This window comes from Bombina bombina, chromosome 2 (genome assembly GCF_027579735.1).
Source record: "Bombina bombina isolate aBomBom1 chromosome 2, aBomBom1.pri, whole genome shotgun sequence".
In the NCBI taxonomy this organism is placed as follows: Eukaryota; Metazoa; Chordata; class Amphibia; order Anura; family Bombinatoridae; genus Bombina; species Bombina bombina.
In genome coordinates, this window is record NC_069500.1 from 311,677,385 (window position 1) to 311,690,801 (window position 13,417).

The window sequence follows — 13,417 nt, forward strand, 5'->3', positions numbered from 1 at the left end:
GGTTTCCTGATTCTTCTTAGCAAATACTTCTGGTTTCTGTTACACGGGAGATCCAAGATGATAATGTGTAGTAGATGTAGCAGATTATAACTGCTCTACACGGCTAAATTTCTAACCGGGGGGGGGGGGGGGTAGATGAAAATGTGACATAGGCCGCGGCCTTGATTCTCACCCTGTTTTGGTTCTTCTGTTTGCAGGAGCATAAGAAGAGTGGTATTGCTTGACTCCAGAGCTTTTCTTTAGTGAATATTTAACATTGTAAGGCAGGATGAGATTGCATTGGTGAGATAATCCACAGATTATTAAGACTATAGAAAGAGCTAGTGGTTTTCATGACTGAACATGGTTGCAGCTTAGACACGCCCCCCAGGCCTCTTTAGTAGATTGTTTTAATGTGTTTACTTAATACAAGTGTAAGAAAACCTGATGATCTATACATGCTACTAATGGACTGGAATGCAATTTACTGTATTGGAATAGGGGGCAGTATATTTTAAACAACTACATTTTCCTAAGAACCTATAATAAAGCATTTACCCTCTGTCATAAGGAATAATTATCAATAATCCAAGCTTATATATCAGTGAGGCCAAATTAAATGGACAATAAAGTCAAAATTAAAAGTTTATGATTCAGATAGAACATGCAATTTTAAACTTTCTAATTTACTTCTATAATCACCTTTGCTTTTTTCTTTTGATATCCTTTGTAGAAGAGTTAACCTAGGTAGGCTGATAAGCGAGTAGGAGCGTGCATGTGTCTATAAATAAATGCCGGATAGCATGCTCCTTATCTCTTCTAGTACTACTATTTGACAAAAGATATCAATAGAACTTAGCAATATTAATAATAGAAGTACATTGAAATGTATTAAAATGTCATATGCTATGTAATCAATTTAAATTTTATTGTTATTTTACTCTCCCTTTAACTGAATCCATGAAGATATGCTACATTCACACACATCTATGGTTAGCTAAAGATGAAATTATTTACTTTGGCCTCATTCTGTGTCCTTCATAAACCCTTGATATCATTGGGTGTATTTTCCTCAGGCTTAGTGGTAAGCCATTCCGAAACCACAAATTATTGTATTACTAGTCATGGAAGCTTTAACTAATAACAGTTGATTTACCCTGACAAACAGAGATGAAGCAGAAAACAATATTTACCAAGTGGTGCTGTTTCACATTTCAGGACTTCAGCTGACAACTAAGTAGCAAATTATTATTCCATAAGAAATAAGAAAAGCATTTTTTGAGTAACTGTATTTTAGTAACTTGTTCTAAGAGGAATGTATTCTAAAACCACAAGAATAAAAAAAAAAATGTAGCACATACAAGCACTGTTTAAAATTCCTCTCCCATTATACAAACGTAATGATATTCTATATACAGTATGTGTCTCTTTAAAAATGAAAGTTCCAAGTTACAATTAGACTTAACAGAAGAACAATTTTACCAATGCATTGGGATCCATCAACTGATGTGACATATCCACGAGGACAGATGCAGTAGTAGCTGCCAATGGTATTAGTGCACTCTCCTCCATGACAAACTCCGGGAATCGTGGTGCATTCGTCAATATCTGAGGAAGGGAAATGAACATATGAATAAACAGTCTTACAAAAAGCATGAAGAATTTATATGATTTTCATTTAACAATATAAAACATCATTGTTTTAGAAAGCAGGCCACAAAATAAGCCTTAAAAGGAACAAACATGTAATAAATATAGAGCAAATACATTATTTTTCAAATTTTAAAAACGTAAACTATACTTTGGGGGTTATATCTACAAAGTAACAGATATTACAAAAAATAAAATAAAGAATCATTAACCAATCAGAAGCATGGACAGGTTCAAAGTTGACAACGTAACAAACCAATCAAATCTGGACTTTTTTTCTGGGAGGGAGGGAATAGTGCAAGAATTAAGAGGAAGAAGACTTATTTTTGGATGACAATGAAAGGCTCATCTAGACTTCAAGATAGCCAGTTAATGTAATTTTAGTTTTTACAATTAAGGGCTTTATTTCAGTTTTGTTGTTGTAACTTTAGGTTTTGAGATGCGGTTTCTGTTTGAGGTATTTGCAATAGGATGATGAGTGTGTGTGTGTGGGGGGGGATACTGATGAGGAGATGGATAGAAGTTGTTTGATTTATTCTAGTATATCCTCCATGATGTGGGGAATTATGTGGGGTTTATATACAGGGCTGTCTGAGGTGAATTGGCTCCTTGTTTCTCATATATATATATATATATATATATATATATATATATATATATATATATATATATATATATATATAAAAATAAATATTCTAGTTTTGGGATCCAAGCACTCAAAGTCACCGCTGAGTACAATATACACCCTCATACTGAGTCTTGACAAAGGTCCCTGCGAGGACCGAAACGTTGACTGACTGAATTGATGAACCATTAATACATTTTGTGTTAACTAAGTCCTGTGAGTGCCTCTTCTTTTCATGAAAGTTTCTATATATACATATATACTGTATATATATATATATATATATATATATATATATATGTGTGTGTGTATCTACGTTTTGCTATGTGTACTATGTTTGGACAGAAATAGAAGCATTTATACATTATCAAAATGAGTTGTCACCCTTCTGTGAAATCAAACTTATTTGTACCCATAAAATGTATCTAATACAATTTTTTTATATAAAAAAATAATTATAACGATATAAATTGACAAAAAAAAAAATCTTTTAAAACAGTATGTACAAAATGCTAAATACTGATGTTTTATGAGGTTAAATGGATAATAAATGTATGATTATTATTATCATAATATATTTGTATATATTGCCGCTAAATTCTGTAGCTCTGATTGTAATATTTTAGTTAACTCCTATAATACTTTTTAATAATGTAAGCTATAGAAAATTACGCACACACACAAAAACTGTTTTTGAATTAAGGTTTTGTAATTTAGGGATATTTCAGCAAACTAATGTTCATTTCTAAAAGTGATTGATCTGCTAAAAACCATGGTTCCGGTGGTTGTCTCTAAATAGACAATAGAAATAGCTCTGACATTGTTGTGTAAATTGAATGAGTGTGATAGAATAAAACTGGTGCCAGAGTGGGGATAAGAGTGAGACATGGCACAGCAGTAAAGGGGTTAACATAATTGCAAAACAAGCAAGCAATATAAATAATACAAGTATATTGCTTTTTTATGGTGCATAATTCAAGACTTTATTGGAAATCATTTAATATTGCTTTAAACTTATGGCTGGTAAATGCATTGCAGCCCTATCTGTCAGGCAGGGAGTTAAATAGGATCCTTAAAGTTACTGACAAAAACATAAGGTTTATTTATTTTATCTTTATTAAGAGGTCTTAATGTGCTTTGAGTACACGAATTGTAATTTGGAAGGTTACAGAAAATGCATACCCTAGCAAAAGGCAATTCTATCTTCCAAGCAAAAACATTCTTTGATATAGAAACTATATTGTGGGCTACAAAGCTAAACACTTTGAAATAAAGCTAACAGTTGTAAAATCCTAAAACCTGTAATGTTCAGGAATTCTCAGACCCTTACATGAACTAACCACATTAAGGCCGGAAACAAAAAGTTTGTGTTGAAGGAAATGCCTTTTTATTTAATCCAAAGGCACCAAACCCAGAGTGATTGCTTTGGGAATTCTACAAAATCCCAAATATTTCACAATTTTAGAATTAATTTGTCTGGGCACTTAAAATAGGTAAATTTCAAACCTAATATTTATATTGCCTATACCATAGATAAATTTGATCTGTAATAGAAATATTGCAATAACATGTTTTACAATAAGGACTTGGTTCTTGGAGGTCTTGTAACTCTGGACTTTAATTTGGCAGCCTTTCTAAACATATATGAGAATAATGAACAACAAGAAGTTTTTAATTTCTTTAAAGGGATATGAAACCCACATTTTTCTTTCATGATTCAGATAGAGCATGCAATTTTATGCAACTTACCAATTTACTCCTAGGGGTCAATTTACCAAATGTTGGGCGGACATGATACGCTGCCGGCATTTAACATTGCACAAGTATTTCTTGTGAAATGCTTGTGCAATGCCGCCTCCTACACATTTGCGGCCAATCGGCCACTAGCAGGGGGTGTCAATCATCCTGATCGTATCTAATTGGATTGATTGCAGTAAGGAGCAGCGGTCTTATGACCGCTGCTTCTTAACTTCTGTTTCCGGCAAGCCACTGCTTATTAAATCTTCCCTATATTGACAATTTTTCTTCATTCTCTTGGTATCTTTATTTGTAAAAGCAGGAATGTAAACTACCCAGGTCCTGAAACTCTTACATTCCTGCTTTTTCAAATAAAGATACCAAGAGAATGAAGAAAAATGTATAATAGGAGTAAATTAGAAAGTTGCTTAAAACAGCATGCTCTATCTAAATCATGAAATAAAAATTTGAGTTTCATAATTCTTTAAGGCAGCAATATTACCAATGGTTACTTTGCCGATTAACAAAGACCTGAGCAGCTATAAATTATTAAAGTATTTAAAATGAAAACAATAGCTCATCTTGTATATATTTTACATGAATACCCTACATATGCTGAATAATTACAGATAAAAAGATGTAACATAATATGCCCACCTCAGTAGTACAAGAACTGTATTATGCTTGCCTGAATTGAAAGCAGATTTTATTATTTTAAGTCAGTCGGAAAAAAATCTCATAGACACAGGCATAACTAATCAATGCTTTGAGTTATGATACTTTTGCTTTACAAGGACCTTCTTTCTGATAATACAACTTTCAATCATTATAGAATTTGTGGGGGCATCCAAGCTGGGAGCTCAATGTACTTACAAATCCAGGACTGCTGCCAACCAGCGTCTGTGTAATATTGCATCTTCTCCATAGCTAAAAAAACTGCATTCTTTGGTTGACAATCAATTACTTTTTGGTGTTACCTGCATTCTTGCTGTACATGTCATATCTGTAAATTACAAACATTTACACTCCACCTGTTTCTATTTAAGGAAACACAGACTGAAGTACTACACCTTTGCATAAGCTCACTACATGTGACAAGTTCACCTTTATGTGTTGCATGTGACCCAGCTTGTTTACATCCTAGCTCTGGCTTCCATTTCAATCCAATCCAATCCAAAATGCTTTGCATAGTTTTTAAGGGCTGCCTTCCAATCCATTAGCAACTGCCTTTGTGGTACATTATACCCATTATATGTTGTATGGGGACAATTCAACAGCAGTATTCCAATCTATCAGGAAATACTTTTCAGTCAAATATCAGGTCCTGCAGTGTCAGCAAGTGAGTGCACCAAGTGTTCATTGAGGAAGCATGAAAGCATTCTTGGCCTTGAGTCCAAGAAAAAAAGTCATGTTTTAGCCTTACTATTACAAGGTGACAAGGATGGCATGACTATATATATACTTGTGGATGTTTTTAAATTCATTTTATTTTTATGTTTTATTCTTAAAGGCGAATAAGGTGCAGTTGTAAAAATGCTGACAATTACTGTAAGAATGAAGAATTTGAGGATCACTTGTTTACAAGTTTTAGATTCTTTTCTTTTTGACTTTTAAGAGTAATGATGAGTTGAAAGCACTGCAAGACCTGTGTGGATTATTCTTACGGACCTTGAGGGCTCTACTGCACATAGCCCAGTACTTCCATGAGCAAACTGCTCACTTTGTCTTCAAGTCTTGCTGTTACTGTATTTTATTCAAACTAAATCCAGCCTTAAACCTGTTTCCTGGTTGTATGTTCTGCTTTAGTTTATTTCTGTTTCTGCAGTATTTAAATAAATATATAAAAGTGCAAAAAGAAAAAGTTCTAATATGTTAGATCATTTTATTATTGCACTATTGCTGGTATATAACTGTACGGTTGATCACAATTTTTCCGACATCAGCTCCCATGAATATAACTTGGTTTCACATTCGGCTGATATGGGAAGAGTGTTTTTTGTATGATCACAATCCAAAATGGATTTGGCCACTAAAAGGCCACAACAAGAAAAGTTTTCAATAGAAAAAGATCCCCAAAAATATGTCTTGGTTGTTAAGTACTTGTTAGTGAGATCAAACGTGGAAATCCACTGCAAACTGACATATACAATAGCCATTTCACGCCTCTTAAGGTTACAGTACATTCCTATTAAATTAACCCCTTTGTTCAGTGTGTAAGGGAAATACACATTTATATGGGTATGTTTGCTCAATGATTATATTGACGTCCGTGGCGTTACTGATGAGAGGACACTGATTGGCTAAAATGCAAGTCTGTCAAAAGAACTGAAATAAGGGGGCAGTCTGCAGAGGCTTAGATACAAGGTAATCACAGAGGTAAAAAGTGTATTAAAGGGACAGTCTACACCAGAATTTGTATTGTTTAAAAAGATAGATAATCCCTTTATTACCCATTCCCTAGTTTTGCATAACCAACACAGTTATATTAATATACATTTTACCTCTGTGATTACCTTGTATTTTAGCCAATCGTGAGCACAGTGATATCAATATGACACACATGAACTAACACCCTCTAGTGGTGAAAAACTGTCAAAATGCCATGAGAGAAGAGGCGGTCTTCAAGGGCTTAGAAATTAGCATATGAACTTTCTAGGTTTAGCTTTCTACTAAGAATACCAAGAGAACAAAGCAAAATTGGTGAAAAAGTAAATTGGAAAATTGTTTAAAATTACATTCTCTATCTGAATCATGAAAGGTTATTTTGGACTAGACTTTCCCTTTAATATAATCTTGTTGAATATGCAAACATGTGGAATGGGTAATAAAAGGATTATCTATATTTTTAAAAATAAAGCTCACTTTTATGGTATTAAATGTCTTACATTATTTTATTTTTTTTTAGAAAATATTTAGACTTTCCCCAGTTACCACTGGGAAAGGTACATGTTGCTGTAACTCATAACGTTTCCTTTTCACTAGTTAATACATTTTACAGCTACAGGGAATGTAAAGCAGTTTTAAATATTATTTTTTTACTATAAATAAAATGTAAAGTATATTTGCATAAATGGAATTAGTAAATTACATCTCTGTTCAATTTTTTAAGCCACTGAGAATTCTCATATTGTAAATGGCTTGTGTCCAATAACTTACCAGCACATCCACTAAACTTCTCAATCCCATGTTTCCATTTGCATTAGTTTATAGGTCTGATGCCAACAATTTACTGGATTAACAGAACCTTTTATAAATTAATTTGTCTGAACTTTAATAACAAGAGATACTTCACTTGGCTAACTTCATCAGATTCTATCTTCTGTCTGGGAAATTGTGTCAGAAAAAAATACTAGTTGACTTCAGAGGATTCAGTTTATTAACTATTTAATTTAGAGCATTCACGAAAGCAAAGTGATCATTTATATAGTAATTCTTATATTTCATAAAAGAAAGCCAGTGATTAAATCAGAGAGCTAATATGATGCCAAATAAAATCACTTGGTAAGCTTGCATCTGAATTATATTTGGTCTACATATAGGAGGATCCAACAATCAACAACCACAATACTTTATTTCATTATTTCTGAATATTTTTTTCAATATTTGGTATGTTCATTATTTCGCCTAAAGATGGCTCTATGGGAGGATTCCCAGTGGGACAGGGAAATATCATTGTTCACTCAGAGAAACAGATCAATTTCTCTTACTTATGAAATACAACTAGAGGCCCAAGCAGAGGACGAGCTGTCTACTATAGTAAGACAATGGGAAATAGACGGGGGATGTCTCCTCACTAGGGAGGACATCATTGACAGTATTGAGAATGTTAGAAAGGCAACGTTATCGGCACACTTCAGGGAAACACAGATCAAACTACTACACAGAGGGTACATCACACCTAGCATAGCAGCTAAATGGGATCCTTCTATAACCAATAAATTTAACAAATGCTCACTTCAGAATCCTTCCCTGTACCACTTGATGTGGAACTGCCCCAAGATTAATACATTTTGGAAGATGATAGAATATTGGCTCAGCAAACTAACGGCTAGATTTAGAGTTTTGTCGGTAAGGACCGGGTAGCTAACGCTGGCTTTTTTCTGGCCGCACCTTTAAAATAACTCTGGTATTGAGAGTCCATATAATGTCAGCGTTAGGCTCCAAAAAAGGAGCGTAGAGCATATTTAACGCAACTGCAACTCTCGATACCAGAGTTGCTTACGGACGCGGCCAGCCTCAAAAACGTACTCGTGCACGATTCCCCCATAGGAAACAATGGGGCTGTTTGAGCTGAAAAAAAACCTAACACCTGCAAAAAAGCCGCGTTCAGCTCCTAACGCAGCCCCATTGTTTGCTATGGGGAAACACTTCCTACGTCTGCACCTAACACCCTAACATGTACCCCGAGTCTAAACACCCCTAACCTTACACTTATTAACCCCTATTCTGCCGCCCCCGCTATCGCTGACCCCTGCATATTATTTTTAACCCCTAATCTGCCGCTCCGTAAACCGCCGCTACTTATATTATCCCTATGTACCCCTAATCTGCTGCCCCTAACATCGCCGACCCCTATATTATATTTATTAACCCCTAATCTGCCCCCCACAACGTCGCCTCCACCTGCCTACACTTATTAACCCCTAAACTTCCGACCGGACCGCACCGCTATTATAATAAAGTTATTAACCCCTAATCTGCCTCACTAACCCTATAATAAATAGTATTAACCCCTAATCTGCCCTCCCTAACATCGCCGACACCTAACTTCAATTATTAACCCCTAATCTGCCGACTGGAGCTCACCGCTATTCTAATAAATGTATTAACCCCTAAAGCTAAATCTAACCCTAACACTAACACCCCCTAAGTTAAATATAATTTTAATCTAACGAAATTAATTAACTCTTATTAAATAAATTATTCCTATTTAAAGCTAAATACTTACCTGTAAAATAAATCCTAATATAGCTACAATATAAATTATTTTAGGATTTATATTTATTTTACAGGTAACTTTGTATTTATTTTAACCAGGTACAATAGCTATTAAATAGTTAAGAACTATTTAATAGCTAAAATAGTTAAAATAATTACAAATTTACCTGTAAAATAAATCCTAACCTAAGTTACAATTAAACCTAACACTACACTATCAATAAATAAATTAAATAAAATACCTACAATTACCTACAATTAAACCTAACACTACACTATCAATAAATTAATTAAATACAATACCTACAAATAACTACAATGAAATAAACTATCTAAAGTACAAAAAATAAAAAAGAACTAAGTTACAAAAAATAATAAAATATTTACAAACATAAGAAAAATATTACAACAATTTTAAACTAATTACACCTACTCTAAGCCCCCTAATAAAATAACAAAGCCCCCCAAAATAAAAAAATGCCCTACCCTATTCTAAATTACTAAAGTTCAAAGCTCTTTTACCTTACCAGCCCTGAACAGGGCCCTTTGCGGGGCATGCCCCAAGAAGTTCAGCTCTTTTGCCTGTAAAAAAAAACATACAATACCCCCCCCCCAACATTACAACCCACCACCCACATACCCCTAATCTAACCCAAACCCCCCTTAAATAAACCTAACACTAAGCCCCTGAAGATCTTCCTACCTTATCTTCACCATACCAGGTTCACCGATCGATCCAGAAGAGCTCCTCCGATGTCCTGATCCAAGCCCAAGCGGGGGGCTGAAGAGGTCCATGATCCGGCTGAAGTCATCATCCAAGCGGGAGCTGAAGAGGTCCATGATCCGGATGAAGTCTTCTATCAACGGCATCTTCAATCTTCTTTCTTCGGGAGCCATCATCTTCCATACGACGCGGAACATCCATCCTGGCCGACGACTGAACGACGAATGATGGTTCCTTTAAATGACGTCATCCAAGATGGCGTCCCTCGAATTCCGATTGGCTGATAGGATTCTATCAGCCAATCGGAATTAAGGTAGGAATATTCTGATTGGCTGATGGAATCAGCCAATCAGAATCAAGTTCAATCCGATTGGCTGATCCAATCAGCCAATTAGATTGAGCTCGCATTCTATTGGCTGTTCCGATCAGCCAATAGAATGCAAGCTCAATTTGATTGGCTGATTCCATCAGCCAATCAGAATATTCCTACCTTAATTCCGATTGGCTGATAGAATCCTATCAGCCAATCGGAATTCGAGGGACGCCATCTTGGATGACGTCATTTAAAGGAACCGTCATTCGTCGTTCAGTCGTCGGCCAGGATGGATGTTCCGCGTCGGATGGAAGATGATGGCTCCCGAAGAAAGAAGATGCCGTTGATAGAAGACTTCATCCGGATCATGGACCTCTTCAGCTCCCGCTTGGATGAAGACTTCATCCGGATCATGGACCTCTTCAGCTCCCGCTTGGATGATGACTTCAGCCGGATCATGGACCTCTTCAGCCCCCCGCTTGGGCTTGGATCAGGACATCGGAGGAGCTCTTCTGGATCGATCGGTGAACCTGGTATGGTGAAGATAAGGTAGGAAGATCTTCAGGGGCTTAGTGTTAGGTTTATTTAAGGGGGGTTTGGGTTAGATTAGGGGTATGTGGGTGGTGGGTTGTAATGTTGGGGGGGGGTATTGTATGTTTTTTTTTACAGGCAAAAGAGCTGAACTTCTTGGGGCATGCCCCGCAAAGGGCCCTGTTCAGGGCTGGTAAGGTAAAAGAGCTTTGAACTTTAGTAATTTAGAATAGGGTAGGGTATTTTTTTATTTTGGGGGGCTTTGTTATTTTATTAGGGGGCTTAGAGTATGTGTAATTAGTTTAAAATTGTTGTAATATTTTTCTTATGTTTGTAAATATTTTATTATTTTTTGTAACTTAGTTCTTTTTTATTTTTTGAACTTTAGTTAGTTTATTTCATTGTAGTTATTTGTAGGTATTGTATTTAATTAATGTATTGATAGTGTAGTGTTAGGTTTAATTGTAACTTAGGTTAGGATTTATTTTACAGGTAAATTTGTAATTATTTTAACTATTTTAGCTATTAAATAGTTCTTAACTATTTAATAGCTATTGTACCTGGTTAAAATAAATACAAAGTTACCTGTAAAATAAATATAAATCCTAAAATAGCTATAATATAATTATAATTTATATTGTAGCTATATTAGGATTTATTTTACAGGTAAGTATTTAGCTTTAAATAGGAATAATTTATTTAATAAGAGTTAATTAATTTCGTTAGATTAAAATTATATTTAATTTAGGGGGGTGTTAGTGTTAGGGTTAGACTTAGCTTTAGGGGTTAATACATTTATTAGAATAGCGGTGAGCTCCGGTCGGCAGATTAGGGGTTAAAGTTTGAAGTTAGGTGTCGGCGATGTTAGGGAGGGCAGATTAGGGGGTTAATACTATTTATTATAGGGTTAGTGAGGCGGATTAGGGGTTAATAACTTTATTATAATAGCGGTGCGGTCCGGTCGGCAGATTAGGGGTTAATAAGTGTAGGCAGGTGGAGGCGACGTTGAGGGGGGCAGATTAGGGGTTAATAAATATAATATAGGGGTCGGCGGTGTTAGGGGCAGCAGATTAGGGGTACATAGCTATAATGTAGGTGGCGGCGCTTTGCGGTCGGCAGATTAGGGGTTAATTATTGTAGGTAGCTGGCGGCGACGTTGTGGGGGGCAGGTTAGGGGTTAATAAATATAATATAGGGGTCGGCGGTGTTAGGGGCAGCAGATTAGGGGTACATAAGTATAACGTAGGTGGCGGTCGGCAGATTAGGGGTTAAAAAATTTAATCGAGTGTCGGCGATGTGGGGGGACCTCGGTTTAGGGGTACATAGGTAGTTTATGGGTGTTAGTGTACTTTAGAGCACAGTAGTTAGGAGCTTTATATTCCGGCGTTAGCCCATAAAGCTCTTAACTACTGACTTTTTTCTGCGGCTGGAGTTTTCTCGTTAGAATTCTAACGCTCACTTCAGACACGACTCTAAATACCGGAGTTAGAAAAATCCCATTGAAAAGATAGGATACGCAATTGACGTAAGGGGATCTGCGGTATGGAAAAGTCGCGGCTGAAAAGTGAGCGTTAGACCTTTTTTGACTGACTCCAAATACCGGAGGTAGCCTAAAACCAGCGTTAGGAGCCTCTAACGCTGGTTTTCACGGCTACCGCCAAACTCCAAATCTAGGCCTAAGTAAATCTGGGATAGCCCTGACATGGTGTCTGACGATGACGTTGAAAAAAGATACACAAACCTACAGACACTCTAAACTAATTAATAACGTTTTCCTGTTGGCAAGAAAATTAATTTTTATGCAATGGACAACAGAAAAAAACCCCACATTAGCAGCCCTAAAAAACTCCCTATATCAACAAATACTGATAGAACAGGCAGATGTGAAGGGGGATATAAGCAATAGAGTGAAAGATTTTGTTAAGAAATGGGAGCACTACATTATAACCTTACCCGAGCAGACACAGAAATACATAATTACCTACCCATTTCTCATCCTCCATATACATCTTAGAGGAGAACTTGAATGGTAAATGGGTATTCCTATGACAAGGAGGATCGGGAAGTGGAGGCACGGGCTTCTGGGGGGCTACAGTGGGGTATTCAATTTATTCAATTTGATCAATTGCTCCATGGATGGTTTGGCCAATTAAACATGTATTTATTATTTAGTTTATAGTAGACTTGGAGTTCTATAATTGCCTGATAGGCAGTTAGAAAGTTGGTAAAGAAAATGAAACATCTGAAGCTGATGATGTTAATGTAATACGCATTGTTGATCACACAGTACAAAAAAATCTATGTGAATATGTCAAATGATTGTGAGCAAAACATATATAAATATACTGTCTGGATGTATTCATATTGATGTTGAAAGCTTTTAAAAATAAAGTAATAATAAATAAAAAAAAGTCTCTATCTCTTTTTTGCAATTGATTCCATAAGATCGTGTAGAATTTTACAATCCCCATTGTTCCAGCTCTCCTTTAGAACACCCCAAGAATGTCATGAGATGTCACAGTGGGTTTGTCTTTTCCCTTTTCAAATGATCCAACAGATAGTTAAAGGGATACTAAACCCAAATGGTTTCTTTCATGATTCGTATAGAGCATGCAATTTTAGGCAACCTTCTAATTTACTCCTATTATCAATTTTTATCCGTTCTCTTGGTATCTTTATTTGGAAAAGCAGGAATGAAAGCTTTGGAGCCAGCCCATTTTTGGTTCAGCACCGTGGATTGCACTTGCTGATTGGTGGCTGCATTTAGCCATCTAATCAGCAAGCGCAACCCAGGTGCTGAACCAAAAATGGGCCGGTTCCAAACTTTCATTTCTGCTTTTTAAAATAAAGATACCTAAACAACAAAGAAAATTTGATAATAGGAGTAAATTAGAAAGTTGCTTAAAATTGCATGCTCTAT

General features: G+C 35.8%; 1 protein-coding gene across 1 annotated transcript in view; it reads right to left on the minus strand.

Moving 5' to 3' along the window:
- Positions 1-13,417, minus strand: part of FBN2 (fibrillin 2) — a 649,022-nt gene that overhangs the window by 302,874 nt on the left and 332,731 nt on the right. The window contains exon 8 of the mRNA XM_053701643.1: positions 1,462-1,587. Within this exon, the coding sequence (XP_053557618.1) occupies positions 1,462-1,587 (126 nt within the window). The remainder of the gene's footprint in view (positions 1-1,461; positions 1,588-13,417) is intronic.